The following is a 16,574-nucleotide window of genomic DNA, read 5'->3' on the forward strand; positions in this document are numbered from 1 at the left end:
GAGACCGATTATATGGTATTTATTTTTGTATCGCATATTTTTGTAATTCCTCGCTGTATCAGTTGTGTATTGCTTAACAGAGGACTTGCATATACACTCTCATCATCGACTCTCATCATCGTGTCGTCCCGGGTCCCTTCCTGGTCTTGGTCTATTATAAACAAATGATTACTTTAAAACAGTGCATAACTATGCAAGCTGCCATAGAATATTCCTGATAATCTGTGGGGCAGATTGTAATAAGCCAAGGTCATGCAGATGGAATACCTAAGGGCCTAATTATTTAATTTTCGGAGGTGTCAGTATTTGCTTTTAAAACAGAGATTTTTTTCTTCTTCTTTTTGTCCCGAGATAATTATAACTAATATAACGGATATACTGGGTTATTTTTTTACAAATCAGAGCAGGAAAATTGTTGAAAGTATTTAGGAGCCTGAACTGAAAATGAAAAAGTAAAAAAGTAAATGTCACAGCATGCTGCCACTCTTCCTTCTCTCCCTACCCACCCAAAACTCCATTTAAATCGTCAGTGGAAACAATTGGCATTTTCCTACTCCATTAAGTCGATGGAAGTAGCGAAATTATGGATACTGATTCAAGAGAGAGAATTGTCGGCTTATTATATTTCGTGTTTATTCGCAAAGTCAAAACAAACTGAATATAGCAACTAACTGTGGTACTAAGAACCAAAAATGTAGATGTTAATATATCTGAGAAAGGGTCGAAAGAGATTAATTAACACATGAGGGTTCTATCACCCTTCTTGAATTTTTCCTGTTTTGCCTTGTTCACTTTGTTCTCAACAGCTCTGATATGGTGTATTCTATTCATATAGTTCGGTGTCATGCTTATAATCATTTTGTAGGCCTGCCAGATTCCCTTCCTCTCGCCGGTTGAGGGCAGACTTGTACCGATAATACTAAATTCGTTGTGTTTGTGAATGTCGACTCCCATGGCCTTAAAAACCTCTTCTGGTGGCATTGCTGAGCGACAATCCTATTTGAAAAACAAGAAAGGTTATACTTAACAATTCCATAATGCAAAACATAACATTTTGTGAGCAGCTGGTCTTTAGTTAGTAACTCTAACACCATTTAGCATCAGGGCTAAAAACAGTTTAAAATTTTACAAGCATTTTCAAGATCTTTTCCCTTCATATACAACTAATTTTGAAGATAAATTATTACAAATTTACTTTCGGTCAACTTAAAGCATTTTAAAAAAAAAATTCCTTGACAACCGGACTACTTGTGTGAGGAAACCACTATGTTAAAGAACTGAATGATCCTTTTGAAGAATATAACCATCAATGGAAAGATAGGGATAATGTGACCTTTCCCACAAACGAGTAACTTTTCAAGAAAATATCTGCTATCTTCCTAAATAAAGTTAATTCTTTCTAATAGAAAATGTAACTTTTATCCATCTTCGCAAAAAATCACATTCTTTAAAAGATATTACACTTTTAGATTACCTTCCTCGCATGAATGATGAAGATTTTGCAATTACTCAACGAAAGTTATTTTTCGTTAATAAATTAAACTTTTTCGCTGCCAAATAAAATAAAGCTTATAACGAAAGAATTAGTTTCTCTATGTGAATAAATTTTTATGAAGATTGTACTCTCCACACAAAGGAACAAGAAACAAAGAAAGAAAGGCTAAATTAATTATGTAGATCTGCAACCGTTACCTGCTTGCTGGCAATGATCATGACAGGTAAACCTCTCGTTTCCGGGTGACGTAAAAAGCGGTGAAGGGCACATCGAGATTCAAAGAAGCGCTCAGCTGCGCTGGAGTCCACCACCCATACCACAACATCAATGTCCAGCAAAAATTCTCTCCAATAGCTCCGACCATCTACGGCGCCACCAACTGTAGAAAGTTCAGAAGGTATGTCAGTTAACCAAATAGATGACCCCATATTCTTCAAACAAATAGAAACTCGACCTTAATGCATCGCTTAACGTGGCCGAGTGGTCTAAAGCGCTCTCCGTTACGGATCACTGCCATCTCACCTCTGTCTGCGTGGGTTCGAGTCTTGGATTCGGCCAATGTTGGTATGTGAGAAAGCTTGCCAGTAGCTTCTCGTGGGTCGGTGGTTCTTTCCGGGGTTTTCCCGTGTTCTTCCTCCACCATTAATACTGGCCGCCATGTATAGCCTATCGTGTGCTGAAAAATGGCGTTAAACCCCACAACAACAACAGCATCGCTTAACTCGAGCCTAGTATCTCACTTAACTCGAATGCAGTAAACACTATGGTTGACAACTCGTAATCACTAATGTCAATCAGAATCGATTCCCACTCACTGATGTGAATCTTTTCGGTCAACAAAATACAGCGACGCTCAGTTCGATTCAAATGACCACAGCAAGTGAAACTTTCAAATGCGCGAAGCGGAAGTCACATCTAATTAACGAAATGTTCATTACATTCGAAAACACCTCCTTAGGTGGCGCTCTTCAGTTTCGTATTATACATTATACTTTTAAATAAAAAGAATTTACACGATTTTCCTCACTGGTTATACTGGTTTTTTAAAATAAAAGACCTTGTATATCTTAGGTACTGTTAAAAGAACATTTAATTCCCTTTATTTTGGTGTATGATTGATTGGTGTAGTATGGGTTATAGAGTATGCAGCTTGGCCTTACTTCATATGTGCACCTTTGGGGGAAAAAACAACTGATAGCTCCACTTGGTACACTTTAGACTAATTCAGGCCCATTTTTGAGCACATGGGAACATTCATTTTGGTTAGATGTGTACTTAGATCATGCACAATTTCCACAAGTAAAGTATCCAAAGAAATTAGATCCACGGTACATGAAAGTAACCTAGAGGTATTCCAACATTATCTCCATTGTGCATGTTGCAAATGTAAACAATTTCACCTTACACCTATCCCTCTCTTAGAACAGAGCGCCCCCTTAATAACGCATTTCTGTGTATGTTAGGAATTTTACATTTTTGTACATTCTTTAATTTCACAATATTTCAAAATGTTTTAACATCTTTACCGTTCATCTTTTATATAATAGGAGTAAACGTAGCGTTTTATTTGTTAGAGTTTATCTCCCAATGGTGTTTAGACAATTTTTTTACATTTAAATTTTTTGCTTTAATCAGGCCTATAGTGCCAGCATTATGTTGATGTACCGTTAACACACACACACACACACACACACACACACACACACATGCATACATACATACATACATTACATACATACTGATAGACAGACAGACAGGAATGCTTCCACAGTGGGGTTCTTAGACTAAACGGATATTTCTGTTCTTACGAGGACAGTTGTTGAAAGAAATCGAACGATGTGAATCGACTCATTATTACTTTTACTGAGTATCTATGAAACTGTTTCTAAATATGAAAATTCGGCTGCTGTTTCTTGTAATATGTCATACCTAACATAATATGCACGGCATGGGACAGTGCTTATATATAACGTTTAAACGATTGCGTACATCGATTAAAATTACTTTTTCTTCACAACAAATCACGCTTCAAAATCTTCACATGTGAAACATTTGTCAGAGATTAAAAAAGGAGTTGCAATAACAAATAATAAGTAAACTTGATATGTATCAAGATAAATCTCCTTCTCAATTGGATCGTGCACTGATTTGTCTGCATTAGCAATCCCACTAATGCATAACATTCAATGTCCCTCTCACTGTTTAATGAATGAAAAATATGGTTTGAAATTTCAGAGACTGGTCGTCCTGTTTTAATTTACAGAATTTACAAAATATCATTAATCAAGACAAAATAAATGCATACATAAATAAATACTTCAGCTTACCATCCCATATGTCAAAGCAGGTATCTCCGATTGGGACAGATTTAACGCAAAACCCCACGGTGGGTGCAGGATCCATTACAGTGTCTCTGGGATGTGCGTTTGGGTGAAAGCAGCTAACAAATTTAGTTTTCCCGGCCCCATCCAAACCTAAGACAAGGACTCTTCTATTAGAAGAACATTTTTGCTGCAAAGAGAAGAGACGAAAGCTAAACAAAAAGTAATTGCAGTTCTATCGGAATTCATTCATCATGAGCGCATCTTTACCCGCACTGCTGTCATGATATTCCAGAACAATCTTAGTTTTAAGTTGCACGTCAAACAGATAAAGGAATTGCAAGTTTCTCTATCCATATAATTAAAGCTGACAATACTGACCAACGGTCAGCTTTGTGCCTCATGACTAACTCCTACAAAGTTAACTGGTGCCTCATCCTGCTGTCAACAAGTAGTCAGTAGTAGCGTAGCAAGACATTCTCTGCCACCACCCTCCAAAATAGCCCAGACACTAATATAGCCCCACTCCGAAATAAATAAGTTGTTTGATGAGACTTTTGGGCCCCCACAGCAGTATGCATGGATATTTTTAGCAGTTGTGTTCAATGACAGTCATCCATAGATTGCAAAAGTGAATTTTAAATACTGGATTTTTCTCTCTGAGAGGTTGAAACCAATGAATTAGTTGTAGGCTCGATTATTTATCCTATTTTCATTTAGGAAATTCCTTTTCTTCTATACTTTCATTGTTTTGCTATTCCCGGTTGGCAATTTGTCGGGCAAATTTTTTTAATGAATTTTGAAAATGTTTAAAAATTATTTTTAAGGTACATGATGAAGCTCAATTACGTTCAATGTTTTCGTTAAAATACGCATGAAGATGTCAAAAGACAAAGAGAAAAAAAGATGACAACTGAAAATATTGCAGTGCTACAACACACAGACACATACACACGAACAGTTGAAAACTAAGACAGTTCCATTATAATAAGACTTAGAAGCAGTCGAGTGACATATGATGTCTTCGGGATGGGGGAGGGGTGACGGCGGATAACGTCTTGTAAAAAATGGAAACTGGATCTGCGAAGCCTACCTGTTCATCGCTTAGTTGGTTGATTTAAGTTTTGCATCAGACTGTTTCAGTGTTTAAGTTTTAATTATAAATCGTGTTATTAATATTTATTATGCATTGTTTGTTAGTCAGTTTTTTTTTTAAATTTCATTATATGATATGGGTTATGTACAATTTTACTTCATAGTTGACCTTGTCCAGAATTAATATCATTGTCTACCTGACCAGAATGATTTGACTTTGGTTTTGTAAACAACCTTTTTATCTCAATCTGAGTCCAGAACATTGGAAATTCCCCATGAAATGCCAGATGTACCCGATGTTTACCACATTTCATATTGTAATTTTAGTACCAGACCTTCTAATTCTAGCTAAGATTTTTCTTGAATTGAACTGTTGGCCCTCACTCGGGTTATTCTTTCGTGTCTTAGTTTCTTTTAAATATAATCTTGTTTACTGGAACATTATTTATTCCTGCGATAACATCTGGGCAGAAATAACTGATTTCTTGTATTCAGATTTTGATCTGGGTAAAATTATTTATTATTCTTTGGAAATACAACGTGCTCAATAATATTTGTGGGAAGCGACATTAACTGGGAATTGTACTGAATTCAAACAATGAAACCTTGGATTATATTACTGTGATTCAACAAAAAGAATGTTAGCATATCATTAAAATTTAGGCCATTAGCACATTAGTACATTAGAGACTACCGGCCACTATAGGCACATCAACACCTTCAGCGTTGGAAATTATTTGGAATACAATTAAAGAATATTCAGAACTTTATTCATTAGGACTCGTGCTAGTAATTCTAAGATTATTTGGGATTTAATTCGAAATACCATAAGTTCTCTTTTTACTTTTTCACTTTATGTTCTAAGAAATAAATAATGTGTTGAATTTTACAAAACTTGCTGGTTTCGCTCTTTTATATTGCTTATTTTAAGACCATGGAGTCGTAACAGAAAATTGGAGGCTACTGTACGGGATACAAATTTCTCTAAAATATTTCAGAAAACTTTTTTTGAAATTTAAATTCACTTTGTTTCGGAATTTCCTAAGGTATTATCTTACTTTTTTGAGAAATCAGTGGTGAAACCACCAAACTTTGACATTGTCACCCAAAGTGTAGAATTTTATTTTAAAGGTTAGACTACTTGAAAATGGATGAATTGCTCCAGCTTCTCAGACAAAATGATCTTTCTTAGGCGAAGGCTTCTTTAACGAATCAAGAAGTAAATAATATTTTGGTTTAATATTTGATAGAAAAGAATTTTTGGGTAAAGTGCTTTAGGTTTGATTAGTAAGTCTCCATCTGGCTCTAAATTGCAAGTTATGGATTGAAATTAAAATACAACTGCAGTTGCGGGGCGGGGGGGGTGTGCGCGTGCGATTTGGAGTTTTAATGTAGCAGACATGTGCACGATGTCCCACCTAGTCACATCCTGACACCAGGCCGACCAGTCATAGCACAAGCCTCTTAATACTGAGCGCCTAACAAGGCAGCTGTTAGTACCATTTGTATAGGTCTTTGTTATAACTTGGCCGGGGTTGAAACCCGCGACCTCTGGCATCCGAGACGGACGCTCTTACCACTAGACCATGTGTGTGTGTGTGTGTGTGTGTGTGTGTGTGTGTGAGAGAGAGAGAGAGAGAGAGAGAGAGAGAGAGAGAGATGGGGGCGGCATTAATGCAAATGCAAAGTGAAAAAGAAGAGAGACAGAGAGAGAGAGAGAGAGAGAGAGAGAGAATTTCAAATTATATTAAAAGAATTAGAGTTGGTAAAGGGAAAGTAACTCCACCACCCCAACATTACACATAAATCCAGGTTTGCTGTTACTAAGAATATTAGATTGTTACCCCCTTTTAAGGAAAAATAAGTAGATAAATATTATCCTCATTTTGAAAAAAAGCAGAAAATTTTAAGTGGTCTAGAGAGTTTTGGATTCTGTTATTACAAAGTACACTTTTTGGTAAAGCTCATGACATATATACCTCCCTGTCAGTGTAGCAAAGTGCTGATTATGATCTGCTTAACACATTATCTTAAAGGATTATGAGTTGGCACCTGATGCATATCGACAAAGGTTTATGAACTATAAAAAAGAAGCTGGACAAACCCATGTTGAATTTGCATGAGAAAAAAGAGCAATTATTTTGACAGGTTGTGCTCAGCCAAGAATGTTGGTCAAGATTACAAAAGTCTCAAACAACTCACATTAATTGAAGAGTTCAAGAATTGCGTCCACACTGATGATGACAAGGTGGAAACATTAGAAAATGCTGCTCGTACGGCTGAAAAGTATTCCTTAACTTACAAGGTTCTTTTGTCAGTAAGTCTTCTACTCAGCTGTCGTCTGGTACAAGATATTTCATTGAATACAAACACTTTCGAATTTCATTCTGGCACAAATTTTAGGATTCAAGTTTCTAATAAGACTGATCAGAAATTCTTATCTCGTCCAATATGCACCTATTGATTGCAAGAAGAAAGGGCACGTTATTTCTGATTGCTACAGATTACAAAATTAAGCAACAGAATGAAGACAGACATATTCCAAATGCTCTTATTTCTAAGAGGTAAAGGTCACGGTCATGTATTGAAAGTAATACATTTCTTGGGTCACACAAACCACAGTCTGATTTATTACGGAGAATTATGAGCCATTAATGTCCAACTCCTGGGTGATTCTGCCAATTATATCCCTATTAAAATTTTAAGGGACACATGAACTTCTCATGGTCTTTTATTATCAGGTACTTTGCCTTTTTCTGAGAAGTCTTTTTCTTTTATTCAGGGAGTAGAGTGCAGCTTTGATTATGATCCTGTCTAATGTGTAGCTTTGGCATTAGACTTAGCCTCGGGACCCATGACAGTCAGAACCATGGCGTCTTTGTCTATTCTGAGGGTAATCATTAATTACTAGGCACTGACCTAGCTGGAGATAAGGTTGTGGTTAAACCAATTTTAACTGACAGGCCTTGTGTGGATCAGAAAAAAAATCAATGATTTATACCCAGCTTGTACAGTTACTAGAGCGATGGCAAAGAAAGCTCTTGTTGACCGGAAAGTATTCCTTTACCTGGCACTTGTATTGGTCAGGCTTTCGATGAGGTCCCGTTTGTTCCTGGTAAGGGTCAATTAGATTGATACAGTGATCCTCTTTATGCCAAATATTCTCTTTGAACACGAGAAAGATCATGACATCTGTTTCATTTCAGAGGGCTATTAGCGAAACTGAAGCCAGAGAAGTACCTGCTTGTTATTTTGCTAAAAATTGGTCCTTATGAGAATATGAGGTATCCGCTGGTGACGAGTGGTCGTATAAACAGAAAATTCTTATTCTAGTCCACGAAACACCTTCGGCTGGTAATTTATGGATCAATAAGACTTATGACAAGATCCTGAATATTTTTTATTCGACAAAAAATAAAAGTGGTGTGTATAAATACTGTAGATCTTGTCATACTTGTCAAATAGTAGGAAAACCCATTCAAAAGATACATAAGGCTCATTTGCAATCTATTCCTGCATTTGACGAACCATTTAACAGAATAATGGGAGACTGTGTCAGTCCCTTGCCTAAGATCAAATCTTAATCATGACTCCCAAGCGAGCAAGCTGTTAGCATCATTTTTATAAGTCTTTGGTATGATTCGACAGAGGTTCGAACCCGCGACCTCCCGCATCTGTGGTGGACGCTCTAACCACTTAGGTCACCGAAGCGGTGGTGGCTTTTAAGGTAGAAATAAATGTAAAAAGTCCTTATGTAAAAAATTGCAGTTAGCTATCACAACACCTGTCAGATCATCAACCCCTTGCCATTTAGAAATTGTATTTTATAAGAATAAAGGATGTAAAGACCATAACAAATCATTTTTAAAAAGAATGTTAAACCAACTTGTGAAAATATGGAGATATGGCCTGACATACATGCTAAATTTTTACAATAGGTAAGAAACTCAAAATTAGAATGGTTTCAGTTTCATATCATTCATAATATTTTATCAATTAATTCATATCTGTATAAAATAAAATTTTCTGATATTAATACATGTATATTTTTAAAAAGTTTCCCGAAAACAATACATTTTGTTTTGGGAATGTAAAGTGATAATCAGGCCTTGGAGTCCTGTGTCCCTTGGATTCAGAATAAAGTGAACGTAGACATTGTGCCAAATGCAAAAACTTACATTGGGAGATACACGTAGAGACTGAATATATGAATAACATTTTTATTTTTGTTTTCTTCTATCCAAATACTATATCAATATATGTTAAATTAAATGGGATATGCCTGGATTAGATGGGGGAAAAAGTTTTTCTTAAAGACCATTATAGTTTGGAAACAGTGTATTGAAATCAAATTTAAAAAGTAACAAGCATGTATGTTGATTTAGGAACAGTGGAAATCATTATTCCACCAGTAACTAACAATGATATGTTATACTTCAAACGCTTGTTTAATAGCATCATGTTATAGTGTACAATGTATTATTGTGTTTGTATTATAAGCTAATAGCTAACCAAAACACTATTTCATTGAGTCTGATTTGATGGTAAACAAGAACAAAGGACTATGATATTATAAAGTCTGTGTCACCTAGACTGCATATTCGTATCTGTCTATCTAAAAAGAGATGTGTACTTTACGAATGTGTGCTTGCATGTGTGTGCATTATTTTTTCCTACACTACATGTATTGCTCCTATTGTAAAGCAACCTGGAGATGGTTCTCCAATGGTCAACCTATTAAGGGGACAATATAAAAAAGTGACTGAGTTCACTATGTATTCTTGTACCAAAAAAGATAATACTTTCATCACGTGCACTGGCTACAAAACAGTGAATAGTGTGACTAAAACGGGCTCATTTCTATTGCCAAGAAACGATGACTGCATTGATAAAATTGGAAGTGCGCCATATGTCACCAAATTTACCTTTTGAAAGGATTCTGGCAAATTCCACTGACGGAAAAGGCAAAGGAAATTTCTGCATTCGTAACTCCAGATGGACTTTATCAATGTAAGTGGTGCCTTGTACTTTTCAACGTTTAATGAACATGATTACATCTGGTCTCGATAATGGCGATGCTCATATCGATGATGTCATCATCTACAATGACACTTGGAAATATCACTTGGAGATGATTCGGACATTTATTTTTATAGGCTCAGTGATACAAACTTGACAATTAATGTATCCAGAAGTGAATTTGCCGTGCTTGTATAACATTTCTAGGACATATCGCAGGACATGGACAAGTTAAACTTATGACTGCTTAGGTCAAGGCTATCTCTTAATTCCCTGTGCATATCAGTAAAAAGTAACCGACACAATGTTTGGGAATGGATGGACATTATCGGAAATTTTGTTCCAATTTTTCCATAACTGCTGAACCCCTGACACAAGAGACGGTTCAATTTTCATTACACGTCTAGATGACACGGTCGAGTGTGTATTCAAACAGGAAGGGGGGGGGGGAAACAGTGGCGTCGCTAGGGGGGTGCGGGGGGTGCGGACCGCACCGGGTGACACCATCTCAGAGGGGTGACACCAAAATTAAAAACTGCAAATTTTACAGAGCACACACTGCTCGGTCTAGTCGGATTTCGTAAGTGGATAACCGATCATAGTTAAATACATGACTAGCAGGCACAGCAGTGGCGTCGCTAGGGGGATGCGGGGGGAGGGGGTGCGGACTGCACCGGGTGACACCATCAGAGGGGGTGGCACCAAAATGACATTACTAAGGATTCTGTATGGTCTGTTACGGAAGGAGGACCATGGGGGTGACACCATGAGCTACCGCACTGTGTGACACCAACCCGAGTGACGCCACTGGGGGAAAATGGAATATATCTTCTAAAAAGTTTTATAATTAATATAAGGTCTCTATCAAAAATTCATCTCAGTAGTAAATGATTTATGCCCACAGTCCATTAAGACTATTGCAATCATGATGTTTTTTTTAATTATGTTTTTAAGCAGGCATTGGGTGTATCGATGTAGCAGGATTTGAAAATATATCATTTTAATTATTAGTCATGTCTTCATTTGGTATAATTAGATACTATTATTAATTTATATAATTTTCATTTCTATTTACAATAAAATCGTCAGTTGCAATTATTAATTTTTATTTTGTCTACCTTGATCCAGATTACCTGTTCCAGTTGTTTTTGTTTTTCCTCTGTTCAATTAGGTTACCCTAATTACTGTTCATGCTGTTTTGTCTTAATTATATGACAAGCAATAAACAGCTTTCCAACTGGTCAGGTTGAAGAAAAAGTCATTATACTTTGTCGATGCATTCTTGTGATATAAACATCAGAGCCAGTCTAATAGATTATTTTCTGACGTGTTCTGTTTGTGGGCTTTTTTCTTTGGCAGGCTGTTTCCAACGACAGTGGATATTTGGCGGTATAAATAGCAGTGAGGTTATAACTTTTATTTCTGCATTTATTATTCTGCCAGTGTTGATGTTTTCTTTGTACTGTGTACATTTTTCTCATTTTAGATTATTGTCAGATTAAGTTATATTTTATTATGGATGAAATGTATGACCACTTTAAATTGCTACTCGTGATATTTTGGTGATCTTGCTAACTACAGGGTAGCAACTTGTGAAGAAGTTTGCCTAATGACTGTTCATATATTCCAATGGATTTAATGCATGTTGTTCAGCTATGAGTGCACTTAGTAGGCTACCAATCTGCCTATTCTTTACCTTATCTTGGCTTATAATAGGGGTGGGTGCATTCGCTTGCTCTCTCTCTCTCTCTCTCTCTCTCTCTCTCTCTCACACACACACACACACACACACACACACACACACACCTGTAATTTATATTCGTACTCGTTCGTATTAGTTTCTGGTTTTTCTTAACTCTGAATATGTGCATAATTATTGAATATGAGAGCTGTTAAGTGATTCTTATTGAATGTACTGGTAAACGAATATATATATGTACACGAAATAACAACCAATGCGTTGATGATGGTATTGTGAATTTCACTGGTATTAAATGTATTTTTTGGCATTTTCAGGATTTAAAAAATCCTCATGATTTATATTAAATTCTGCACAACCTCCCAAAATGCTCAAAAAATTTTATTAAAAAAATTGATTGTTTTGCCTGTTACTATGACTCCGAGATTAGTCTTATAACGTTATGTGTAATAAGTTCGTTAATGAAAAAGAGCCACGATTTTTCTTTATTTTTTTTAAATTTTTGTGTGCTTTATAGGTAATTGTTTTCCTTTCCATGCTAAATTTATATCGTTATTTGCACTTCATGGTGCACATTCTATTTGAAATATCTTATTTATTTACGCATTTTGGTATCAGGCAAAGTCTGAATTTATAAGTTTATGTATTTTTCTTGTCCTAGTTTAATTTTATCATTTTGTTTCTCCTGCACATAGTTGCAGCGATACACATTTAACTTTGCATGACTTGTCTTTACTATTTTCATGCTGATGTTTAGTATGCAAACCTCCCTTGAACACTGTACTAATTAATGTCTCTTACACCAAGATCTGCTGATTTAATACTTCATAAATTTAAATCTACTGAGTCTAAAAGTTGGTATTTCAGAACCTGTACGATTTAAACAAGTCACACGTTGGCAATTACCTCAACCTATCAAATGTAAATGTTTATGGCATTATTTGTACAAAAGCTGTTCGTGTGAAATAACCTGAAGCTACGCACTATCTACGTTAATATCCTTAATAGTTAACGGTATGGTTAGTTTATTCATTCAAATGGGTATATTTATTCAGTCATATCAAAGGTTACGTCTTTCTTATGAAAGAAATATGCATGCACGCGAATATGTAGGTATGTAAGTATACGTGAATGCGTATATGTTGTTTTTGTGAATGTATATTTTCACATACATCCTAAACACCGAGTGGCCGAGCGGTCTAAAGCGCTCTCCGTTACGGATCACTGCCATCTCACCTCTGTCTGCGGCGGTTCGAGCCTAGGATTCAGCCAATGTGGGTATGTGAGAAAGCTTGCCAGTAGCTTCTCGTGGGTCGGTGGTTCTTTCCGGGGTTTTCCCGGGTTCTTCCTCCACCATTAATACTGGCCGCCATGTATAGCCTATAGTGTGCTGAAAAATGGCCTTAAGCCCAAAACAACAACAACAACAACAACAACAACATCCTAAACAACTGTTTCATACATTACCTTGAACTTTTCATGCAATTAGTTTATTTGTGGATACCCCGCAGCCCCTTTCTAGCGCAATGAACATGATTGGGAGTTTAGGGATGATCCGTCGTTTTATTAAATATAAAGGCTTTGATTTATGTCATTCACCGTCCTATCTTTTGTATGTGTATTTATTTTCCCTACAAAAACAAACAAAAAAGATCTAATAATTTTAGTTCAGATTTCTGCTTTAATTTTTTAAAATGTCCACATTTACTTGTTTTTTTTTTTATAATACTCTTTCCCTTCAGGCATATAATCCCACTGGGCTGATTTCCCTGCTTGTTTTCTCTTTAAAGTCCAAAGTTTGAAGTCAAACAGTGACTTGGCACGCGTTTTCTTAATTCAATTGTACGAGTAAGACTCACCTCCATTTAATTATAGTCCATGTCCTGCTTTTTCCTCAATTAGACGACGCTGCGAATGCCCGCGGTAATTCATAGTTTTGATTATAATAGGTGACATAGTCATAGCTTCTTCCTAGATTAATAGCGATGTTTATTAATTTGTCTGGCTGTATCTGAAAATTATTAGCCATATTTTGTTCCTGATTCTTTTTTATTTATACAAATTATGCATGCTTTAATTTTCTTAGGCCTATATATTCCTAGGTTTTATTATAGGAGGAGCTCCCAGGATATTTAAAAAAAAAAACAACAACAGCAAAACAACGCATTATTATTGTAACTGCGCTTGTACCATATCTTTGACGTAGCTTTGACAAATTTTCAGTCATATCGCTACAATGTCTGCAGTGTAGCAAGTTGTATAATAATGTCTAGCACTTGGGCATCGTGCCGCAGACATGTAGCATCATGTCCCATCCCGTCACATTATTCTGATGCCAGGTCGACCAGTCCTAACACTAACCTCTTAATGCTGAGCGACAAGCGAGGCAGCTGCTTGTACCATTTTTATAAGTATATGGTACGACGTGACTGAGGCTCGAATCTGTGATCTCCCGCATCCAAGGCGGGTCTTTGTATTTTGCTTACTCTTTTCTCCAAAGTTCGAACATATGTTGGCACACTCATACCACTCGCGGTATAAAATAAAAAAAATAATCGTTCACGGACATAGTTTTCAGTGGATTGAATATGCCAGTATTTCAAAAAATATGAACGCAGTTTTCCTTTTGACTTTTCATGCAAATAACATGGTCTTCACTCTAAACTGTTGTATATCTAGTAGATATTTGTTATTATATACCACTCAAGCTTAATGTTTCTGTTTTCCACTCTGTTGTTTTACAAGATTCAAGATTCACCAGCCCATGCCGCAATAATATATACCAAGACAAAGTCTATCACCTGAAGCGCACATACACTTACTACTTTTATATTAGATATTGTACGTAAGTTTCTAGTCGACGCAGCAAATGGTATATAAATAACGCAACTCGGTGAATGGCAAAATGATTTTGTGTTGATATAAAAGTAATAAAATGTTTCTAGAGATGGATTATTACACCAAGGTTTGTCTAAATACTTTTCTCTTAGATCCTGATAATGTTTATAAATGAAAAATGCATGATATCCATATTCTACGAAAGCCGAAGCACTGCGAAAATGTTTTTACACAAACGATAAGAAGTAGTCACACAATCATGTCGACCAGTCTCGATGCAAAGTTAACGACTTGACCATCTGATCTCGAAATAGCATTTTCGGGCATAAATTGATAAATCTATGGAAGATACTTCTCAACATTCTTATCATCCATTTAGTACTTACGCAAACATCTGGCAAAGCTTGACCCCTCCCCACCTCCCTGTACACATGCGTAATTTTTTACACCCAACCGCACCTGCGTACGTACTCTTGACGCACCCCCCCCCCATTCTATAGAACGGGTTATATTTAATCCACGCAGAAACCATAAAGGATTAATAATATTAACGTGTCCACCGAAGTTGAATCTGGCTGTATCAAAGAAATAAGCTGCGTAACTTTAAACAGTTTACCTAGTGTCCGCTAAAATTCAAACGCCGGCTGAACCCAGTCGAACAGGTTACATATTAGACAAATTATTACCGAGGTTCCCACCCCCGTTTACTATGCGTACGTACATTATCAGTAGACACACACACTCATACGCAAGAGTATGCATTTGGTTACCCCTCTCCCCCCTCCATGCGTACGTACTAAATGGACGGCCCCTAACGTTTAATAATTTTGCTAAGACATATTTTGCCAACCGCAAGAAACTAGTTGAAACATAATAAAGTTAAAAATTTAATTCCTGCTGTAGAAACATGTAAAGTTTTGCAAACAACTGTTTTTCCGTTTTATTTGTTTGTCTTGTCTATGTTTTGTATTTACCTTTGAAAAAGACTCATTAAAAAAGTCGAAAGCGCTTAGGCTAGATAGATACTAGTTTTGCACTGTTCGTTGTCAGTTTATTGCATACATACATACATACATACATACATACATACATACATATATGTATATATATATATATATATATATATATATATATATATATATATATATATATATATATATATATATATATATATATATATGTGTGTGTGTGTGTGTGTGTGTGTGTGTGTGTGTGTGTGGTATGTGTACCAATCTACAATATTGCATGCACAATGTTATTTCAGTACCTCGTTAGCATACTTCCGTGTTTGCAACAGTATCCCTTTTAAAGGATATCAGCCACATTATAAAAGCAAATATCATTGTTAATGAGGACAGAGCTTAAATAAGCTTATGCTTGTTACTAAATCCTCCATATCTTTCGCTCGAATTTACTGTACGCGATGACTTCTGCAAATAAATACCGTTCAAGTCAATGTTAAACAACAATATGCGTGCTTGTACGAGTATTTGCTTCAGATGAAAATAGATGAATACTTTTATGAAAAAAGTCTCAAGAAACAAAGTAAATTACCGTGCAACAACTTAATAAAACCAAAACGAGTCAATATAACAAACATAAATATATTTATATGATACCGTACGCACGAACTGATAGTTACAAAGTTAGCTTTTTCTCCAAAAACAACTAAAGACTGGAATTCATTACCACAAATATTATTACCAACTGCCGATTCCTCAGAAACTCAAATTGAAAACTTCTAAAAATTTATAGACACATTTTATTTTCTAAATTAAGTTGTTCTTGCAAAGGTTGATCGTGCGCGTGCAAACTTATCATTATTGGTGTAGCACCGATCAAAGAGAGAGAGAGAGAGAGAGATGTTGTTACCTTTACCCAGCACCAATTATTGACGGTCTGGAAATATTCATCTTGATAGTCAAGATACTCTGCAAATTTATAAACCCCGTATGCAAGTGCAATAGTTGCGGCACCTGCGGCAAAGTAGAATTCCTTAGTGTCCATGAAATCCTTTATACCCCCCATGATTTGATGAGCGGTTGTTACGCCAGCCACGTGGGTCTATTGTTGATTATATGCAGATCACGTGATTTTGTATCCGTGC

General features: G+C 36.1%; 1 protein-coding gene across 1 annotated transcript; it reads right to left on the reverse strand.

Annotated features, from left to right (window-relative positions):
* Positions 1-646: 646 nt before the first annotated feature.
* Positions 647-16,519, reverse strand: LOC149795705 (ADP-ribosylation factor-like protein 1). Its single transcript, XM_089964124.1, has 4 exons — positions 16,340-16,519; positions 3,823-4,006; positions 1,693-1,874; positions 647-996 (listed from the first exon to the last, which is right to left on the reverse strand). The coding sequence occupies exons 1-4, from the start codon at positions 16,493-16,495 to the stop codon at positions 736-738; spliced, it is 783 nt and encodes a 260-aa protein (XP_089820250.1). The 5' UTR covers positions 16,496-16,519; the 3' UTR covers positions 647-735.
* Positions 16,520-16,574: the final 55 nt, after the last annotated feature.

This window comes from Sinohyriopsis cumingii, chromosome 7 (genome assembly GCF_028554795.1).
Source record: "Sinohyriopsis cumingii isolate HCF-2022 chromosome 7, ASM2855479v2, whole genome shotgun sequence".
NCBI lineage: Eukaryota > Metazoa > Mollusca > Bivalvia > Unionida > Unionidae > Sinohyriopsis > Sinohyriopsis cumingii.